This window comes from Oreochromis niloticus, linkage group LG18 (assembly GCF_001858045.2).
Source record: "Oreochromis niloticus isolate F11D_XX linkage group LG18, O_niloticus_UMD_NMBU, whole genome shotgun sequence".
Classification (NCBI taxonomy): Eukaryota; Metazoa; Chordata; class Actinopteri; order Cichliformes; family Cichlidae; genus Oreochromis; species Oreochromis niloticus.
The window spans coordinates 20,714,822-20,737,497 of NC_031982.2; the positions used below are offsets into that span (position 1 = coordinate 20,714,822).

General features: G+C 37.0%; 1 protein-coding gene across 9 annotated transcripts in view; it reads right to left on the minus strand.

Annotated features, from left to right (window-relative positions):
* Positions 1-489: 489 nt before the first annotated feature.
* adcyap1r1a (adenylate cyclase activating polypeptide 1a (pituitary) receptor type I) overlaps positions 490-22,676 on the minus strand; it is a 28,756-nt gene continuing 6,569 nt past the window's right edge. For 2 of the 9 annotated variants that reach the window (XM_013270938.3, XM_025900438.1), the window contains exons 3-15: positions 20,979-21,072; positions 17,078-17,188; positions 16,882-16,982; positions 16,705-16,802; positions 15,017-15,149; positions 13,662-13,815; positions 11,774-11,834; positions 10,658-10,727; positions 10,259-10,350; positions 9,520-9,603; positions 7,640-7,769; positions 6,075-6,116; positions 490-4,726 (exon numbers count right to left, since the gene is read on the minus strand). In XM_013270938.3, the coding sequence (XP_013126392.1) occupies positions 4,502-4,726; positions 6,075-6,116; positions 7,640-7,769; positions 9,520-9,603; positions 10,259-10,350; positions 10,658-10,727; positions 11,774-11,834; positions 13,662-13,815; positions 15,017-15,149; positions 16,705-16,802; positions 16,882-16,982; positions 17,078-17,188; positions 20,979-21,072 (1,395 nt within the window). In that variant the 3' untranslated portion in view covers positions 490-4,501. The remainder of the gene's footprint in view (positions 4,727-6,074; positions 6,117-7,639; positions 7,770-9,519; positions 9,604-10,258; positions 10,351-10,657; positions 10,728-11,773; positions 11,835-13,661; positions 13,816-15,016; positions 15,150-16,704; positions 16,803-16,881; positions 16,983-17,077; positions 17,189-20,978; positions 21,073-22,676) is intronic. The other 7 variants (XM_013270941.3, XM_003438068.5, XM_025900439.1 and 4 more) reach the window with 7 other exon arrangements.

Below are 22,676 nucleotides of genomic sequence, written 5' to 3' on the forward strand. Positions count from 1 at the left end.
GTACTACCTCCATATTCTTCAACATCACCTGAGATCAACAGCTAGAAGCTTGGACATAGTTGGGTGTTCTAACAGGACAATCATCCTAAACTTGGATCTGGTTTTGGAATGAAGAGAGCAGGCTAACATTAAGCTTGTGAAATGACCTTTTAAAAAGCCCTGACTTTGACCCTGTTGAAAATTTGTGGACTATACTTAAAGCCAAGTGATGCCAGCAAACTAACTAATTTAAATGAACTCTACCAATTCTGTATTTAATCAAATATTAGTGGTGATGTAGGTATACCTTTGAGCTTATATGTGTACTTTTGACCTTGTGTGGATAATTCTTATTTTTTAAAGTCATTAAAGAAAGAAATCATTAAAAGCCCCAAATTACCATGACATTCACACCCATGTGTACGTAAACTTCTTACACCACTAGTAAATGTAAGTAAATCTTCCATCTTTGAATAAAGTTTGAAATGAATCACACTCTTTGCAAGTACAACAACTTACCACCGACAAGTTTATTTTGCAGTCAGTTTTACACAACTGGAGACATGAATGTTGGACACCAGAATGCTTGTTACACATGGCACACTGTCACAGGTAGAACTTAACTTTGATGAAAGTTCATAGATATTTTTTCTTTATTAAACTGAGAATTTACATATATTTAAATGCTTGTCATTACATACACATGCATACAGATTACAGTCTCCAACTTTCAAACACAGACGCACGCACACACACACACACACACACACACTGAAAACTGGTACATAAAGAAATGTACAAAATCACAGCCACAAACACTACAGGTCTTAGTCAAGAGGTCCACCTGTGTGCCAAAAGTATGCATACATGATAAAGAAAAGACATCATTTGTACACTATGGCAAATTTATAGCAGGCAACATTTAAGAGCAGCTGAGCGACAACAGTACATTCAGTTCATTGGCAACCAAGACTTAACACACACTCAAAACGTCATAAAACCGGCTCAACAAGCACAACCGCCAAAGTAACAGCATCTTAACACAGAGATATGCCACATAGAATAATTACAGTCAAAATATTTTTTTTTATCAGTTTTAGAAACACTCATTTACTTTTTTTTTTTTTTTTTTGCAGAAAGTTAAATGAGATTGATGCTAAAAATGCTGGCAAAAAGACAAGATATTAGCTTGCTGTTCAGGTAGCTTATTTAGCTAAGGGGGGAATCTCTTCTTGTAAAAAGTCACTTCCAGCTAGTAGAAATCTACTAGGTATGGGAAACAGCCTTTTAGGATTATTCATAAATTATATATATTGTATTTTTGGTCTGGGCATAAAATAGGGAGTTAAATGAGGATCAGAGGCTAGCTGTTTCCTAATCACTGGATGTAGCTTCTTTTTCTAGCATACAGATGTAAGCGTGTTATTAATCTTTTATATATCTCTCTATATAATATTTTTTTAAAAAAATCAGGGTTTCTCTTTGATACATTAGTTTGTTATAATAATTCTAAAATAAATGCAAGAAGAGGTTTGTGAAAAAGCAGTGTGGTCTCTTTTAGCCAAAATTTAGCTAAAAGCTACAATGCTCAGTTTTCCTGTAGTGCTAAGAATCATAACAAATTCTCCAGATTTCCTCTAATCTCACAGTATGTTTAAAAACTCACACAGTTCACAGTTCACTAAAGTGAAGGGGAGGAATTTGAGATATGGCATGACAAAAAAACAGATTTTTACACTGAAAAAACAAAACAATGTTAATTTAAGTTTTAGTATGGACATCAAAATATTGGGCTTGTCAAAAAAACAGATGTAAAAGAGAATAAAAATATGGCATATAAGCATCTCTATCCCCTATCCTACATTTCTAAACATGAGCAAAACAGTGCCTGTCAAATTTTCCCACTCTCCGTAATATTTTACTGCCACCCTGTGGTAGACAAATACACAGCACAGAAATGGTCAAGGAGTCATTTTTACTCTTCTTTTTTTCACATACAGTAACAGCTTTGAGACATGGTCGTTTACATCTGAGCTGTTTAACACTCAGAATGACGGCTGGTGATAGAAACACTTAAGCAGCAGCAGAGTGTTTGCGTTTAAAGTCACACTCTCTTACACACTTTGTGTTTTGTCTGTTGCAGTTGTTCCACCTCTAAAAATCTATTTGAATAAAATCATCTCCCCTGTCTGTTTTCCTCACTCTACTGTCCACAAGCTGCAAAGATGATGCATTTGATATAATGTTACTTTTCAGAGGTTGCATCTGCTTCTTGTGTTTTTTGTCTTTCTCTAGAATGAGAGACTTTGTTATGCATCTCCCACTCTCACTTCTTATGACACTACATTTATGGCACTTAGACCAAGAACGCCACATCACTCAAAATAATGAAATCATACATTAGAACCACAACTATGTTTTATGCACAAAAAAGCATGTATACTGTACATATAGTCACTTTACATGGCACCATTTCATGGAAAATAAATATACATCCTTATCTGTAAAGTATCATCAATTCATTGTTCAAAGATACTACATTCTTACAATCCAACTATGACGGTACATAAAATAAATATGGTGAAAAAATTCTTTTTGTTTACATCATTTCACATTTTATTCTATTAATTAATTTCCCCACTTGTACAATTATTGTTTCTCAGCCTGTTTTTTGCACAAACAAAACAGAAAAATGAGCAAAAATCAGCGATTGTCAAGAGCTGTCACATTAAAGCATTTAATGTTGACTGTTACACCACTTATTTATTTTTTGTTTTGAAGCCATTTATGTTTCACGTTGCTGCTAAAAAGAAGTGTTGTAGATACATCATGGTTGTAAACCAAGAGATAAATTAAATAAATAAAAATTATGGAAAACTACTCAGCAGGACTCTTTTTACACTATGTGTAAGTTCATAAACTGACAATGATGAGAAATTCACCAATAAAGTTTTGAGACACACAATGGAAAAAAGCATATTTTTTTCAATCCACACTAAAATCCACCACGCTGTACATTCTTTGAAATGACTCGCTGCACCTTTAGATTACCTGTAAAAATGTAAAAATGATAGCTATTTGTGACCGACTAGGCACTTTGGAATATGAGTGTAGGATGGTTAAAATTAGAGTAGGAACAATTTATTATGGCACAATGGTCTCAAGCTCGGAGGAAAGAGATCAAGAGACAATGAAACCTGGTATGTTTAAGAGCATGTTGACAGTGGGATTCTCTCCCCTACAATAAAATGATGTACATTTAAACTCATGGCACTATGAAGAGCTTTGGGTGAAAGCATCCACTATATAGCACATGTACTGTTTATGTTCACAGTCTGCAAAAAAATCTGTCTGAAAAGGGAAAAGGAGACTCGAGCTCCACTAGTAGAGCAGCTAAAGGCTCTAGTTGGTTCAGATAGTAGGTCAGTGGTTCCCAACCTTTCTGATCTGTAACCCCTTAAAACAAAACTAAGTCAACTCACAACCCATCATCACAATCTGTGAGGACAGACTGCTTATTTTAAGCATCAAGATGAGGAACTAGAAGGAAAAACAAACCAATATCAATGTCCACATTATAGCTAACATCTCACAGTCCCTCTAATTCAATCTAATCTTGCGATTCCCAAGGTTGAGAAACACTGCTCGTTCACATCTCTTTTATATATACTGTATGTGTTTTTATTTTTCATTTCATACAAAAAATAGTCCAGAATAGAGTGGGCAGGATCTTCTGGGTCCTCTGGATATGGGATGTAGTCTACAGATCTGGGCTCCAGTTCCTTTTATTTGAAAAGGTCATAACAATACTGTGTTATCCTAAATAAAGAAATTCTGATCTAGACACTAAAAGTCACTATTTACACAATCCATGAGTTGTTTTTTTTTCTTTATATATAAGTTATATTTTGACATACTCTGTACTTACGGCTGAAAGTAGAAAATGTTTAAATTCAAGACAAAACATTTAAACAATGAGCATTTTTTACAAGCAAGGCGAACGTTTGGTTGATATTTAACTTTGGGCTGTAATGAAATCCAGTCAGGCAACCAGTGTGGCACTTTGAAGCACATTTACTTTACACCAACAGCCAAATATGACCCCATACTTTATATCAAGCTATTTATTTCTTAAAATGTATTATTATTATTATTATTTTAGTAGTGTGTCTTGTGGCACCATCTCCTATTTGAATGTAAATAAAACAATAAAAGGGGAAAATATTATATAAAGAGAGTTTAAATCAATAAAATGTAATTTAAGTTATGCAAAAATATTAATTTTAACTCATAAATCATAAAAAAATGCAACCTAACGTAGTCTAAGGTAGTGAGATAAATTAAATATATTACTTCAATATTAAATTATAAAGACATAAAATCTCCAGTAAATGTCTTCAGAAAGATTCATTTTCTAAAGGTTAATTAACTACATGCAAGAGGTTTGAGGGGCCACTTTGGTCTGCTCTGGTTGGTCTGATGTAGGTAAGTGGAACGGCACCTTGAAGTTGATTCTAGCCAATCAGATGCTCAGGTCGGGAGGCTGATGTTGGCGTTCTCCGCCAGCGGGCTCGACATGCGTATCTGCGAGCTGCTCTTGCTGAGGATCGATAGCTGAGTCCCGCCGTTCACTCCACTGCTGGCCAACGAAGGATGCCTCTGCTGCTTCAGGTCCACAGCAAAGTACCGGTTCACCGTCCAGCTGCGCCATTTCCTCTTGATCTCCGATTGCACCTTCAGGGAGAAACTTCACAAGGTCATTTTTAATGTACTTTAAGCTGTACCAGCTCCACGAAAAGGTACAGTAAACGTGAGGTTTTTAGAAAGAAGAGTTTACCAACGTGATCTAGAGCATTTGAAAGACATGCACACATCCCAACTTTTTTGGATTTGGGACTGTAATATAACATGGCTTTTATAATAGATAATAATTCCAACGTTTTATGTATCAGGACATTGTATTCAAAAAATCTGGTTCTTAGCAGGTATTAAAATTAAGTAAATATGAATAATGGAGAAGTTGTGTATGAAAAACTATCCATACCTTTTCCGCTTCCAGAGGAATTAACAGGGTAAGTAGCAGGGAGGTACTAATAATTGAATGACCTTAATTATCTGATAACCAGATAGTGTGAGCACCTCTATAAAAAGACATATTTTGACTTTTCAGGTTTGTGCGTTCTCCGGAGGAAAGACATTGGCAACCATCTTAAATAAGCAATTGTTGCTGCTACTCAATCTGGAAAGGGTTATAAGGTCAACAATCTCAAGTCCATCATTCTACAGTGAGAAAAATGATTCAAAAGTGGAAAACAACCAAGACAGTTTCCAATATCCTTAACAAATTCACCCCAATGTCTGACCATGCAGTGCTCAGAGAAACCGCAAAAACCCCAAGACCCAGCATCTCTTTATGGATCTCAGTCAGCATGTTAAATGTTAAAGATCATGACAGTACTCTCAGAAAAATATAACAAATATGGCCTATTGTGAAGAGGAAGCCTCAGCTTAGTTTTTGCAAAGCTGCATCTGAACAAACCAAAAGAAATCTGGAACAAAGTAGATTGTGTTGTTGTTCATCTGTAATAAATAATTTTCGAACCTGGTAAGGACAGAATATTTTTTTATTATGTCCTGATATATAAAACGTTAGAACTGAAACACTTTTTAAGATTCTTATTTAAAATTAATTTATTGTTTAAATTATAGCTGATGTGATCTGGGGAAAATATGCAAAAAGGTCATCAGTTCTCAGAAGGCACACTTTTTTCAACACTGGCCAGTATTTACCAACTAATGCTTTACATAAATATAAAATAACTCATTATATTTTTAATATTTCTTACACTATATGATTAAACAGACAGATGCTTCTTGGGAAAAGTTATACTATCTGTCCTCATATTTGCTTACAACTAAAATATTGTATATTATACACAATTTATTAAATGGTGATAAAATTTATATTAAGTTATATTAATTTGGGTAGGATTATAAGCACAGAGATTCATCCTGAAATTGCAAGCACAAGAAATATTATAAAAAATATTATGAAGAAGTGAGCGTGTATATGAATAAATAAGGGGGAAGCTTACCTCTCCATTGAGGAAACAGTAGAGGACAGCCACCACAAAGCCCTGAGGAGGAGGATGGAGAGAAAATTGAAAGAGAAATGAGAGAAAATTTGCTTGAGATTCAGCTTAATCTAACTGTGGTAATATATACCTTTAATATAATCAAGCATCACTTATAACAGCTGTGCTATATATGTATAGCACTGATGTTATATGCACTGTAAGAGAAAAGAAAGAGGAAAACTGACTTCTGCTTTTGCTGTGCGCATCATACAGGTTTCTTTAATATTTGGGATGTTGAATGTGTATCAAAGTACATTATTTGGCAAAATTGGCCACCAGCAGTTAGTTTTACCTAAAATTAATGGTTATATTTACATCTACCATTTTGTTAGTGACCAGGCTGATAAGACATATCTGCCACAGATACCTGTGTAAAGCATTACCTCACTGTAGCTGTTAAATGTCTCTGTCAGTTTATTGCCAGCTAAGGTGACCAAGGCCAAACAAAATGCATGACAAAAAGCCATAATTTTTTTTTTAAATGAACAAAACCATTGTAAGGTTTGGCATTTTATCTTTCTCATCAAATAAATACAATATGCATAAAAGAAATGTTCAACTGTTCCTGAGAAGGAGCACTTCCTGGATTCAAACTGCTTCTGTTTAAGGTGTTCTTTAAAAAGGATATACATACGTTAAATCCTCAAAGAACTCCAAGGCACTTTCTTTTCAAATAAAATTTAAAATGCCTTCTCCCTTCACCCTTTCATGATTTAGCACAAAATAAATCAAATGCAAATGAAGGTAAAGGGTTAACCTGCACTAGGAAGATGATGACAGCCATGCCTGCTTTTCATTAGAAAAAGGACAAACTTAGAAAAGCCTATCATGAGTTCTCAACTTTAGAAAAATAGAGCCAGTAAAATTGTGACCATTGTATCTACATGTAGCTTTACTTTAACAGCAACAACTGTCTGTAAACGTGTTCCTCAGTGTGCTGTCAAAAATGTAAAAACACAACAGAAATTGAGTACCTAGCATGTTAGCTGATCACCCCTAATGGCATCTTATTGGATGAAACAAACAAAATAATTTAAGATGAGTCACTGAAGATATGTATTTTTTTTCATCATTACTGATGCTGATCTTTCACTGATAAACAGATTTCTTCCTGGCATCGGAGACAATATAGAATAATTGTTTCCATTTATTTTATCCTTTTATAAATCCAGTTTAATTGCTGCAGGGCTCATTTTAACGGCATTGTGTTTAACTGCATGTAGCTTTATAGCATTTATTTGTTATTCTTACTGCTTAATGTGCTGCCCAATATTACTTTCACAGTTTCACAACTGCTTCCAGTAAAAAGGCTTTATGGGGTATGTACTTAGCTCCTCTTCACTTTTCATAGCTGTTGATAATGACTGCAGAAGATAACTTTTGGATATTACTAACACATTCCTTAAGAGCCTCTTGTATCTTGTATATTCAAATGATTTATTGTCCCATTATGTTCTCTCATTCATCATCTGGCATCTCTTCTTTAAGTAAAACTGGATGATGAAGGAGCTGCAGGAGCGTACCTGGAAGGATCCAAGGCCCAGCTCGAACACAAGCCTCTCCCTCTTGCTGACATCTTCAGGCGAGAAGGCGAACACGGTGTAGTGAATACCAAAGAGAGGGATGAGCAGGAGGGTGGAGCGTGCCAGACGCCTGAACACACAACAACAAACAGTTTAATGAGATTGAGTGAGACACAAATCAAAGTTGTTTTAATGTGGATTTGCTGGAGCTGGTCAGGTGACGCAAGAGACGCACTGCTGATGTAACGCTGTGCCACATTTTACTACTATACTGTTGTTTAAATGTTTCATTAAGCCGCAAATTTAAATATATATTTTCTATATTAATCCTCAGCTTTGTATAAAAAAGAGGATTTCCTTAAATAAATACTTAAAGTGTTCGAGGTAAAGGCTGGTGGTATTCTGTATTTTTCTTAATGTCAACAAACCCACTGAAAAGACCAAAACCAACAACAAACTACTTTGTTGTAGTCTAAAGCCCCTCATTTCTATCCAGTATATATAAAAAAAGATCAATGATGTACTCTATTTTTAAATGAACTTTTTTTAAACAAGCACTACAGTTTATTTTCAATTCCATGCATAAATAAATGTTCTAAATCGCCTAAAAATTGTACTGCTTAGCCCAGTTTTAGTGACTAAAAATCAGCATTACCCAGCTGTTTAAGCTCTATAATATTAGGTCAAAAGTAGTTGACTGGATTTGTTGACAGTCAGAAAAATAGAATAGCACCACACATCCATTCTTAACTTTACGATTGAGGTTTATTTTAATGTATCAGTTCTTTTTAGGTCAAGAACGCACTCAACTGCCGCCGTGTTTGATACTTTATGGCAGTCACATGAAGCTGTGTCATTACACTGTGGTGTGTATGATGGAGCCAACAACACTGGCTGACGCACAATATCAACGGCACAATACAGACAAACACTTGGTGGACACAACTGTGCAAAACAGTGGTTTCTACAGTGCGGTCCAGTGTCGCCAGGGGTCCTTGTGAAATAGTTTCACAACTAGAGCTCGACTCGTTTTCTTGCTGAGAGTTACAGGAGAAGGTCACCCTGTTTATCTGTCCACTTAGTGTGACGCTAGCTTAGCACCTAAAGTGGAAATGGAGAAAGTGCACGCTGTAAAAAGTAATCTCTAAAAATATATGTGATGTACCGTTTTGAAATGCAGAAATTTTCTACATACTGTTTTTTCTTAATATAAACTTGCACTGTTAAAATTTTTTTTTTTTTTTTAAATAATTAAAAAAAAAATTATTATTTTTTTAACAGTGCAAGGTCAGGTAACAAAATCTTATATATTTAGATATATCTAAATCCTCACAACTCATTATTTAACACATTGTCTATATTTACCTGAATCTAAACCTTTTTTTGACAGTTTATGGTTTAAAAGCGTATAGTGTGGTTATAGTGTTTACTCTTGTTTAGCTAATAAAAAGGTGTTCCTCCTATCATCCAACTCTGAGCAAGAAAACAAGTAAACAATATCCCAAAATGTCAAATTCTTTTAAATGTTTTATCATAATGCAAGGAGATATGCAACTAATAGCAACTATTATAATAAAAAACAGCACCAGAAATATAAATCTAAACAAACAGAAATTAACTTTAAATGAGTCCTTTCATAATTTATTGATTAGAACATTTTCAAAAGCATGAGCACTGATTAGATTTGTTCTGTTTTGTGAGGGAGATAATGCATTTCTGAGCCTTGACAGTTAAAAACCCCCAAAACTTTAAGAGCCCCTGGTGTAAGATACAAACACACACACACACACATGCAGTGAACACAAGACAGAAACTCTCTCTCTCTCTCTCTCTCTCTCTCTCACACACACACACACACACACACACACACACACACTTACAGTGTGATGGTGGATAACTCTGACATCCTGCACGAATGCTGAACAGCCTGTGTGGGCTCACTGAAGCATTTCTGAGCACAGCTGCTACACAGCACAAAGACAACACACAATACAACAAAGACAATGTCTTTAGGGACACAGACGCACAGTCTCACGCTCACACACATCTCCACACTCGGTCACGCACACTCAGGTCTAAGCTGCAGAAGACAAAAGTATTATCTGCTGGGCCTCCAAAGATACTATCCGATGGGAGGGGAGCAGGAGTGATGTCTGGATACAGAACAACTCCATAATGAGGTTCAAACTTCCTGACACTGGGTTCTACAAATGAATCTGAAATTTAAAAAGAATCTAGGCAGACATATCAGAGGTTATCACTGAGTATTACAAAAAAATGACTAGATTTACATGTTTGTGCAACATATGCATTTAATATGTTAGCGTGTCTCTATAAAAATATCACCCAGCTTTTAGTATACAGATGATACCTTTTGTAGGGTCAGTCGGTTGTAGGTTTTGGTCTTTTTGGTCTTTTGATGCTGGTTTTGGGATTTTTTGACAAGATGAAACAATGTAATAGTGGCAGCCTCAACTTAAAATTCTGAATCCTAGCTCTGTGAGCAGCATGGTTGCAAGATCTAGACAACTACAGCAATCAAATTTATTAAAGCATTAATTCATCATCCAAATTTTGACATTTCTGAACTCACTTTTAACCCCACTGATTGTAACTTACAGGTAAATGCTCGATTCATTTCCTCCGATATCAGGCGACTGCAGCTTCTGGACCAGGATCACGATTATTCCAATGAAGAGGACGAAATTTATCTGACATGAAACAGAAAATATTGTCACTGCAGTCAGTTGAACATTAGGTCTCTCCCTACTCTGCTCTGCTTGGTTTTCTGTTGCCTCAGGAAGTAGCGAGCAGAGGTTGCTGGTTGCCGTTAAAACTGGTCAACTCAATCACACGCTCGTCTATAAAAAATTATTTTCCCTTTTGTTTCACATTAGGATAGATAGGATTTAAACTGGGGCCACTGTAAGAAAGCCTTTGACATTTAGCTTTCGCTATTGCAGGTGAGCAAGTTAATGACAAAAGGAAAACTAAATGAGCAACCAGTAAGTGTCATACCATTATAGATGCCACCACAGGTCCTTTGATCACCCACCAGAGGGCAGTGTTCTCATTCGTATCCCAGCATCTGGAGGCCAGCAGTACATTTCAGTAATCATACACCATGCTTCAGACATTAGGTAATGCATAACCTCATAGTTTGCCAAACAACGAGCCAGGTTTCAATTATAATACACCAAATAGTCAAATTAGTGAGGAGGATTTAAAATGAAAGGAAAAAACTCAATAACTGAGAATGAAAAACTGAGTAACAAAACTTCGCATAATACTATCAGATGTTTTTTGTTTTCTTACACTCGTATTACATCACATATTGTTCTCAAAAATGATGAAAAAGGATGCAATAACAGAGAACAGAGGCTTATTAATGTACCCAGGGAGAAATTTCATAATGGCAAAACATTATCAGTATTGTCATCAGTATTTTGTTAATAAGAATAGCTAAAACTTCTCATGTAAACATCACCAAACCTCTGTCAATATCACTTAAGACACTTACATTAATTATATTCATTAAAAATTCCTTAATGAAAATATATTATAAAAAAATTGATTGTAATAAAAGTAAAAGAGGTTTTCTGGCCTGTGTTGCTAATAATATGAGACCTGTGTTTATATAACAGCCCTGACGGTTCTTTGTGATCGTTAATGAGCAACTAGTTTCACATGTAAAAGAATTACAGGTGCCAGTGTTCACACATAAAAGAGGCTCCTGCTTAAAGGGCACCAAAAGCAAAAAAAGATAAAAATCATTGTAAAGGTGACCAATATTATAATCTATTGTAACATATTATCCAACAATTTATCTAATAATGTGTAATTATCTAATATAATATTAGTAGACCAGTATTAATAGACACTGATGGACAATTTATGATTTTTACTCCATGGCTCTCAAGTCCTGTTTGAAATGTATTAATAATAAATCAAATATTGGCTGATTCTAAAATTTAGAGCATAACTAATAGTAACTACAAAATCCAATAAATATTGTGTAATATAATGCATGATATCTGCTTCTAAATTACAGTGGAAAAGGACTGTAAAGCAGCAAAAAGATTATATGCACTTAGTTTCAGTGATTAAAGGTGGGGAAGAGGAGTTCAGACATACCCAGTGTCATGAAAATGGAGCCTCAGAACAGCCCAGACAGTCACACAAATTGTGGGAGTTCCTGTAATCAAGAATAAAAAACAGAAAAAGTAAAACAGAAATAAAGTGCACAATGTTAATGTGACTGCCATAGTTCCTACTAGTCAAATCTCGTCTTTAGACATAAACATAAGCAATCAAAAGGAATCATCTGATTTCAAAAGGCTATATTTTTAAAGTAATGAACAAATTTAAAATACATGTATATAAAGTCAAGGCACTCAACGTTTTTCCCTCCAAACGGAGGCCAAGTCCAAGTCAAATATGTTTTTGCAAACATGTCTGAACAGCTACCGCTGTTGTTACAATACTTACCTGCAACCACGTGAAACTATGTGTTTTAATCGTTACTGGTGAACGGCCGTGTAATTAAAGCACTTTGAAATTGGATGATTCTTTCTAATATACCCTGTATTAAAGGCTACAATCACAATCAGCAGATGAAAGTGATTAGCGTATTTCCCTACTTCAGCTTTGTTTTGCCAATATTTAAAACAATTAATGGCAAATTTCACTAATCTCTCAAAGGCAAACAAACGGCTATAAAACAGTTTAAACAAGACCTCAAGCAACTGAGAAAGAAAACACCACTTGCTTAAAAAAAAAACTTTTATCAAAACTATACAATGCAGAAGATATCTGTTTTTTTACTGTTTATATTCCTTTTTTTCTTTTACTTGAAAAAAAGGAATTATAATGTACAAAGAATGGGCTGATAAACAAAATTTTAAATGGTAACCAGCACAGATTTTAAAATTCACAATCTGATTAGTAACTCACTCACTGGCTGCTTCATTTGGTACAATTTGCTAGTATTAGGTTGGATCCCCTTTCGCCTAATGAACGTCTTTAATTCTTCATGGCATGGAATTAACCAGGTACTGGAAACGTTCCTCACAGATGGACCAGAGTCACAGAGACTTTGGTCCATATTGACATGACAGCATCACACACATCACACACATTTGTCATCTCATCATCCATGATGATAATTTCTCGTTCCACCACATCCCAAAGGTGATCTGTTGGACTGAGAATTGATTACTGAGGCCATCTGAGTACAGTGAACCCATTGTCATGTTCAAAAAACCAGTTTGAAATGATGGAAGAGGCCATTAGATGATGGGTGCACAGTGGTCATAAAGTGACTGACATGGTTAGCAACAATACTCAGTTTAAACAATGCTCAATTGGTACTAAGGAGCCCCCAAATGTCCTCCCCAGCATTACACCACCAGTAGTGTCAACCATTGATACAAAGCAAAAAGGTCCATGCTGTCATGTTGTTTACACCAAATTCTGATTCATCCAAATGTAGCAGCAGAAATTGAGACTCATCAGAATGTGAATTGTTGCTTCCTGTATTTAGCTGACAGGAGATGCCCCCAGTGTGGTCTTCTGCTGCTGTAGCCCATCTGCTTCAAGGTTTGATTCAGAGATTCCCTTCTGCATACTTGATTTATAACAACTGTTATTTGTTGTCTTCCCATCAGCTCAAAGCAGATTGGCAAATTTTCTTCTGACCTCTGGCATCAACACGGCTTTTCTTTAGCTCAGTGGACCTTTTTTTTTTTTTTTTTTTAAACATTCTCTGTGAAGCAAAGTACAGTAACTTAAATCACCTTTCATCCCCATCCTGATGCTCAGTTTAATCTTCAGCACATCATCGTGCCTACATGCCTAAATGCAGTGAGTTGCTGCCATTTGACTAGCTAGATATTAGATATTTGCACTGATAAACTGTTAATAGGAATAGAAATAGGAATATAATAGTAATAAAATGGCCAATGAGTGTAATTAGTCACCACTTTATCCCAATAATGATAATCAAGCAAAAATGTCTACTTACCCCACCCAACAATGGTATACCAGTAGAAGTAGCGTCTCTCGGGAAAGAAAGTCTCCACCAGCAGAGTGAAGAGATACAGACCTTCAATGAACAGCCAGAAATAGTTGGACATGACACAGTAATGGAAGAAAACCATCACTGCTTTACATGCCACCTGCATATGAAGACACATCAGGAGATAAGTTGTGATTACCTATCTGTATGAAATGATTATTATCTTAGAAGATTCTGTACCAATATTAATATAAACAAGAAAAATAATCTTCAAAATTTCAGTGAATTATGATAATCTTGTTTCTTCTGCTCTAAACAGAAAATTTGTGTTTAAATGGTCAGTCTTTATTCAAAAACAGTAGACCCCAAATGTCAGAGTGACATTATCCATGTAAACAACAAGGCTACAGCGCACCGCACAGGATGGTAATAACCCTAAATATTTAGCACAACCTGATGAGCTAACATGCAAATGATCTCCCCCAGCAGCAGGAGCGAGTCACCTACATGCCAGGCGAAGTGTCATGTGATGACACTGTGTTAATGACTAAAGTCCATATACACTGTGGGGTCAACCAATTACAGGACTGATCTGATTCTCTGTACCGCCATGACAATGACCTGCGATCACCATGGCAACAGTGGTAAAGCGTTTGAATTCAGAAAAAAAAAAAGAAACAGAAAAAAGGGCAAAGTAGCCATTGATATGTTAATAAGACTCTAGCAGAAGATTTCCACTGGTCTTGCTAAAGCCATTAGCGCACCTAATTAGGTTTATTTATCATGGCTGCTTAACAATAGCAAACAATGTATTCTTATCAGAGAAAGGCTAAGAGCTTGTTCTGCATTTGTAATCAGGGAGTATTAGTCATCTAATAGCATGTTTGCTTTTTGTAAAATTTGCATCTGATTGAAGTTCTTTCAAAGGTGAACAGCAAACAGGAAACGCTGGAGGAGATGTATTTCTCAGGCTTTCTCAAGCTCTCGCTGTATCTCAAACAAAACAAGCCTGGCCATATTTTTTTTATGCCCGTTTTCTTTATAACCTGATTGGCTGGATTTTGGTGGTACACCCAATAAACCAGGAAATGTATTTTACTGACTCTAGTGTGCACTTATTTTGTCAGAGCAGGGATTGTTTAGAATATTAAAGGCTTCAGCTTAAAACAATTGGCTTTAAATGAAAATTAATGATCTAATTAACCTTGGAAATTGAAAATTACCAATTTTTCATTAATCACCAAAACAGCAGTCATAATTGCTTCCCCTGATTAACACCACCAGCAGCAGGTGAAGTTTGTGTTATGGCCTCTAGATGCCCACATAGTATATATATATAATATATGGTTGTTGTTACTGACTGTGTCCACGAAGCAATGGTCGCTGTCTTCCTGAGCGTACAACACGCCGTCCTTGATGAAGACTGAGATGGCTCTCAAGATGAAGGACACAAACAGATTCATGTGAATAAAGTTCCTGGTGCAGTGGAGCTTTCTGGAGAGATGAGAAAGGACATATACACATCTTTATCTTGTCTTTACATCTGTGCTCTGTTTAACCCTTCGAGCTCCGCATTGATTTAGAAATTACCACATGAAACCTTGTGGAATTCACTCCGAAAGCCTGTTCTTGCAACTTTAACTAAAAACCCCTGAATGTGCCGTGTTTGCAAACTTAAAAATGCTGACGAGCTTTGCTCTAATAACAGATAAGGGCTGGTCCCAGAACAGGGACCTCTAAGATAGAGACATGTTAAAACGGCAACTGGATATTATTGGTGTCTTTGAACCTTAAGATTTATGGTGGGGCGGCTTTAAAACAACCACTGCCACACCCATCTGGTGGTGCATTAGGGAGGTTTAGGTTTGACAGTTTCCCCCCCACACACACTGGCCATTTGTGTAGCAATAAGAAAGTAAAGAGAAGTTTGCATTTTCCTCTTAAGCTCAAGGTTTTACTTTATGAATAACTAAACGCAATCCAATAAATGCCTTTCAGAATAAACTGTCTATAAAATGTGCATCATTACCCTTCCATGATTCCACGCTTTTAGTCGGTGAGTAAAAACAGGGTGAATTTTAAAGACTCACGGCTGTCATTAAGCCTGTCATTGAAACTAAAGGTATAGAGCCAAAACCTAAAGATATTTATTTTCCATGAATATACATAAATATAATGATTTATATAATGATCAAAGGTTTTAGTAATAATTTATCAAAGTACAATAATCTTCTCTTGTTGGACTAATGATATAGATTTTTGCTTGAATGTTTGATACAACAAACACACAAAAAAACTATTTTTTAATAAACTTTGTCACTCTTTGAGTTTGTTATGTAAATGTTTAAAAAAATTGTGAACTTATTTTTCCTGTCAAAGATTGATTTTCTAGTCCATCAAAGTTCCAACCTTTACCTATAGTCATGGGATCTGAGCAATGACAGAAATAGTGAGGTCACAAATACAATGAAGTGAAATGAGGTTCCTCTGTAGGGTAGCTAGGCCTGAACCTGTCGCATACATGGACAGCTGTGGAGACATCACAGTGACATAATCAGCTCTGTTATACTTCTTTGAAGTCTCCTTGAAGTTCACTGCCTAGGGTGCATAGTTGGTGCATTGTAATGTAAAGTCTCCACGGATGAGTCCTAAGAAACCTGGCAGAGACAAGAACATCTGCAAGGACCCTCGTGCTCACTGTCTAAAGATGAAATTCATGTCACCAAGACCCAAGCGGGCCCCAAAATGCTTTTATCAAAGTCTTAGAGATAAGTGAGGAGCTCGGACATCTGAAGGGAGCTCAGAGTAGAACTGCTGCTTTTCTGTGTTTGAAAGGAGCCAGCTGAAGTGGTCCAGGCATCTGGTTAGGGTCCATATTGGACACCCTCCTTTGGAGATTTTCAGGGCATGCTGATCTGATTGAAAGTGTTGCTGGGGTGAAGGACGTCTGGAGTTGGATTAGAAATGGCTGGCTGAATGGATGGATGGATGGATGGATGGATGGATGGATGGATGGATGGATGGATGGATGGATGCTCAGAAAGCTCACCTGAACCTGCAGAGAATAACCATGGCTGTGGTCAGAGACACAAGCGACGTGCTGTAGCCGACTGTGTAGAGGGCTTTGACTGATGCGTAGTATGGATCCTAATGGAGAAAGACAGAGAATGAGTCTGTGTGCTTGATCTACATGCCATATGGAATAAAAAGATCCACAAAGCCTTACAAGTTTGGTAGTGTTGTCATAGAAGAAACAGACTTCCGCATAGTGAGGAAAAGGCTCTGACCATCCGTACTCAGTACAGTTGCGACTGACCTTCCCCATTTCTGCAAGTAAAAAAATATGCCTGAATAAAACTGCGCTGAATGAAAAGAAACCTGATGTTCAAATAAGACTATCCAAATTTGGTGTTGCCACTCACCATCTTCAGGTACCGTGTAGTCATGAAGGAGCTCCGGACAGTTAACCTCCACAACCTCCCCAACATTGGCTGCTTGCCAGCAGGTAAGATTGTCCCACATCCAATCACATGCTGACAGGCAACGGAAAGGAAACAGAGCAACACATGTGGTGAGTGTGAAGCTCTTTTTGCTGGAAAAATGCAAAGGAAATTGTGCAGACACTAATTAAAAAACTAAGAATTCATGAAAATGAAAATGGTGGTAAAACAGTTCAGCTTGGAAAGATATCTTGCATTTTCTTGGCAAAATGATAAGAACCAAGGAAGCAACTTTCAAATGTTATGGCCTCTCTTAACCAATCTCATTTTATTACTGACCAGTGTTACTACTTGACTAAAACGAGGCATTACCCCTTTGAAGAGTTCTTCCTCCACATGCTCCAGACGGCTCTATTATAGTTTCTCAGACACACACATTTTAAAGGCAAACGAGCTAAAACAGCTTGTTTCAGAGAATGGACAGACTGAACAACTGTACAAAGGCCCAGTCTAGGTGTGAATCATTTAAGAATAAAAATATGAGAAAAATATAAGAACTTGAAATGATTGCAATGGGTTCCCTGCAGTCTTTTAGCTCCATTTTTGGTCTCCTCCAATTCGTTTAGGAAAATTCACTGTGTTCACCAGCTGTTCTGTGTGTGTGCTGTTGGACTCAGATCATGTACGATGTGTTTTCAGAGCACTTTTACTGCCTGCTATGGCAGAAAAGGACCAGCTCTTTGAGCAGTGAGCGTTTGGAGGAACAGTGAATTTGTGAGGTAAAAGTCAATAAAGCTCTGATCTGCTGCACATAACTTCATATTCACCTTTTATTATCAATGGATATATTTTTTAGTATATAAGCATTAATTATAGCTATTTTAACTATGTGTATTTTGCACTATTCACCACCTTTTACGCTCTAAACGTAGTCACTGGAAAGACCATTAAAGAGGATGTTGATGAAGGAGGTAGGCACAAGTACCTGCATTTATTCACAAACATGTACTGTCAGAGCAAAAATGACAGATTTTGGTTGGTCTAACATTTATCTGTGCACAGACACACCCTTGAGAGTATCAGCCCTCGCTGTCAAAAGAGCTGACAAACGATTCCTGTCTGACCAGCAGCAGAAAAAAGCCCATCATTTCACACTGTAGGGCTGATGCTGTTTTAACAGTTTGTATTCCTGTGGAACCAAAAAACACACTCAGTGATCAGGAATAATGTCAAAAACACACAAAATCTGGAAACTGTCAGGAAACAGAACTATTCTATTGTTCTCCATTCTTGCCTGAAAGGATTTTCCCTGGAAATCATTTCCATATGTTACCCTGAAAAATGTGAATAGAGCAATGGGAAAGGGTGACAGTATGATGCCCTCCCTGGTTTGTTTGCCTTTTCCGCAACTACATTTTCTTTTTGCAGGAAAAAGGTCAATGGTTAAGTATAGGTTTTTGCAAGCTGTACCTTATAAAGGAGCAACTCTTAAGGTTTTTGCAGGTTTAATGTGATACAGTTAATTCCCCTGGTGTCCCAGTTGAATCAAGCTGGAAGCAGCCAATTTCTTAGCTCATTTCCATTTACTGGTTTCTGATTTGTTTTTTTATCTTCTGCTATTCATCTTTCCCAATGCTTGACTGATGCTCAATATTTTTGTTTTTATTCTATGTGTTGGTTTCACAGTTTAATTTCTGTCTGTCTTTCTCTCGGCTCCCATCGCTTCTCAATCGTTCCCCCTTTTTTCTAGTTTATGCTCGGGCAGTTTATAGTGCTGCAGAGGCAGGCAGAAGTCTGATTTGTGTGCACTTTGAGTGTCTTTGTGACTGGGGGTTATCTGTTCATGTGCATATGTGTGTTTGTGCATGTGTCCGGTGTGTTTGCAGTGCTTTCTCTACTCTGCTTGGCTCTCTAATCTGTTTTGGTTCTGTCTGGTGAGCCGGACACAAAGCCAATTACCTTTTAAAGGGCAAATCTGAGCCAAATGAGCTGCACTGAGCTACAGAGGTAACTGGCTTAATAAAGCTCCCTGTCCCTATCTCACGCAAAATCTCACAGTATGCTGAGTATTTGCCGGGCTTCAAAAATTCAGCATATGAAAATCACACGTCACACATTGTAAGTATAAAATACATTTGTACAAAAACACATGGCTGGATTCATAACACTGGTATAATTTCATTTTCTGAAGCAGATTCGATCAACTGGTTTGACTTCCCAAAGGCCACGGCAGTATTGTCAACCATTTGCAGTGCAACATCCACAGATAATTAATTTGTAATGAAAGAAATCTCGGATTTCTGCAAACCAGGCAGTTTTATTTCCTCACAAATGATCTACTGTCAGCAGAAAACAGCAGGATGGCTTCTTTTACAGCGAGGGGAGGATCAGTTAAAGTGTCAAGACTGGCTATTATGTGCTACTGCGGTCTAAAAACTGAAAGTCAAAAACAAAAACAAACTGTTTGTGTTGCAGAGCAATGAGGGAATAAAATAATAACAGAACGCCCAATCCATACAATACAACAAATAAAAGTGTGATAAATTAAAGATGCCCAATTTGACCTCCTAAAGGCCATAGAAGTGTTATCAAAATCTGCACAGTCCAGCACCCACAGATAACCTATTTGGAATCAACTGAAATCAGCAAATCATCTTAATTGAGAAACTGGAGACTGTTTTTGTTGATATCAGTTAATTTTTTATCAGTTTGTTTAGAAATCAATTTTTATCAATCAGAAAAAAAACTTTATCCTAACAGCTTTCCTATGCTTTGTCTGACTTGTCGTTTCCTTGTTCTCATTTTTCTCTTTGCTTTTTCTCAAACCTCCATGTCGGATTTCTGCAAACCCGGCAGTTTTATTTCCTCACAAATGATTTGCTGTCAGCAGAAAGCAGCAGGACGGCTTCTTTTAAAGGCGTGGGAGGAGACAGGGATCGGTTAAAGGTTCAAGGCTGGCCAATATGTGCTACTGTTTGTGCTACAAAAAAATTGAAAGAAAAAATAAACAAACTGATAATCTTTAAGAGGACTGAAGGAATAAAATAAATAACACAATGCCTCATTTTAATCATTTAAGTGTGAGAAATTGTGCTCACATTTGCTTATGAATGACAGCTCTACTTTACCACCTCATATTGTGCAAAGACAAAGCGAAAACACTCAGATAAAAACAGACGAACCTAATGCAGTTTGCTGTGCAGCACACAGGGAGACTACAGGGCCGACCTTTAAATCTACAGATGAAAAACGAGCTGACCTTACAGCTCCTCTCCTCCTTAAATTTGTTATCTTACGCTCTAAATCTTTTACATTTTCTTTTTGTTTATTTTTTTTTTTTCATGGATCTGTGACTGTCGCCAAAGCCGTAAGTCACAGTGCAGTCTGGGATTTGCAGTCTGCTGCAAAGATTTCAAGCAGCAGGAGACCTGTAGCAGTTGCTAATGAAAACCACAATCCATAGCCAAGAAAATAATTGTTTCCAGGGCCCACATAACAAGTTTCCTGTGGGGTTTTTTTTTCCAGAAAAGTGACGTGGATAAAATACAAAAGCAACTCAAGGAAAACAGTTTTTTCTTTGCTCTATATGACTGGCCTTTTGAGGTAATGCATTTGCAATGTGAATCAAAAATACAGCTCCATTAATCTTTCATCCTTACATGTCCCTGTATGACCTTTTCAAACATGACAAATGCCAGATCATTGAGTATAAAAACAAGCCTGTATTCCATTAATTCCCATTAAGCTATTCATGACTTTCATCCGCAGATCTGTGTTTTTGGAGCTGACCAAGGCGTAGATCATGTAACCACAGGAGCACAGATATGAAAAGCAGCATATGAAAACGTTGCATACCCACACTTGGGGACGCATCCTCACTTACCATATTCTTCTCCATCTGATTTGTGCATTGCGATCCTCTCCATGCATTTATCATGTTCACGCTTTATTACGCAGTGCCCAGACTCGGAGGCCACCTAAAGAAAACACACACAAGCGCACACACTGATGTGGGGAGACTCGGGAAATATAGTCCACATCAGATGCATTTGACTAGAAATACTCTGTTTGCTTTTGGTGTGGGTGCTCTGCAGAAGACCATGTCGTCCACTTGCTCACTGTGAATTATCAGGATAATGACCTGTGCTATTCTTATACGGGTGCAATTGGGTCTCTGCTAGGGAGGTGGCAGGATAAAAAACATGTACTGGAATGCCTGTGCTGGACATTTGCATTCTCAAGCGCACCTCTAACTCAATGAAAGAGATGTTGCTTGACTGTTATAATAAGACCTATTGTAATAAAACATCCTCTTGTCTCTTATCCATTTTGTCTAAGAGTAACTAACTAAATTTGGGAATAATCTTCTAACACAACCAGGGATTGGGACAGTGGTTCCAAAATTATGGTCCTTCAGACATCCTCTGCTACCCACTAAAACCAAAGCCCATTAAAAAGGCACACAAAAGACACCACAGTGGAGTAAACAAGATATCATCTTCCTCCATGATGCAGTGAGGAAAGCTATTTACTCTCAGGCAGTAGACTTACAGTATGTCTGTCAACTTCTCTGTTGATGTACCCGCGCACTCTCCCTTAAGGCCAATCTCTATTTTGCACCTTTAGCTTTCTTGCAACCCTTCCTTTGCTCTCATGGTGAAATGATAGGTGTAATATATCCCAGCCCTCTGAGCCATGGCTGACTCATCACTCTATCTCCTCTTCGATATGAATTCACTTCAGGCATCGGTACTGAGATAAGATAGGTCATCAGCTGACTGTAAAGATGTCCTAGGACTCACTTCCTTTCTTTATCTTTCAGCACGAGAGCAGAATTTTGAAACACTCCAGGAATGATGTGAAAAATTATTAGAGCTATCCGTTCTCTGGCACATTACCATTTAAAGGGCAACAGTTATTAAATGCAAATAATTTCTCCACCTCTCTGTGATGGCAAAAAATAAGCAAGCAAAAAAAGCCCCACTTCTTCATGTTGTCACAACCGTTTGGTATTCTTCAATAAAACCAGTGGAGTGTTTTAAAGAAAGACCTCTCTGTACCCATCGCAAGCATCCATGTTGCTAAGCAGCAGGTTACCAGCCAGGAGTCAGCACACAGTGTAGGCAAAGATTCAGAAATGAGAAATAATTGGATGCAGATGACTAATATCTGTTTGGCATGAATGCAGACAGGCCTGTAAGATGACAGTATGAAATGTGCTGTTCATTCCATTTCAAGTTACTCACCTGTTTTGTGCATGTGTGCATGTGTGTATATGAACCGTTTCCTGTTCCCAAATAAGCTTTAAAATTGTATTTCTGCATGAAATAATCCAAAGATGTAGATATGACTGTAGTAAACATAATGTTTGCAGGCAGTGATGATTACTCAGAATGATGTTTACTGATTCTATCTGCAGAGTAACTTCAGTAAGGCTAATACTTTATGAAAGCATTGCAAGTTCATGCTACAGGAGTTTATTTTGTTATCATTCATGCTTGAGGACATTTTTATGTGAGTGCATGATACCAGAAATAATTTTTAGAAATAATTTTTCCAGAAATATTTTTTTGGTGTCTAG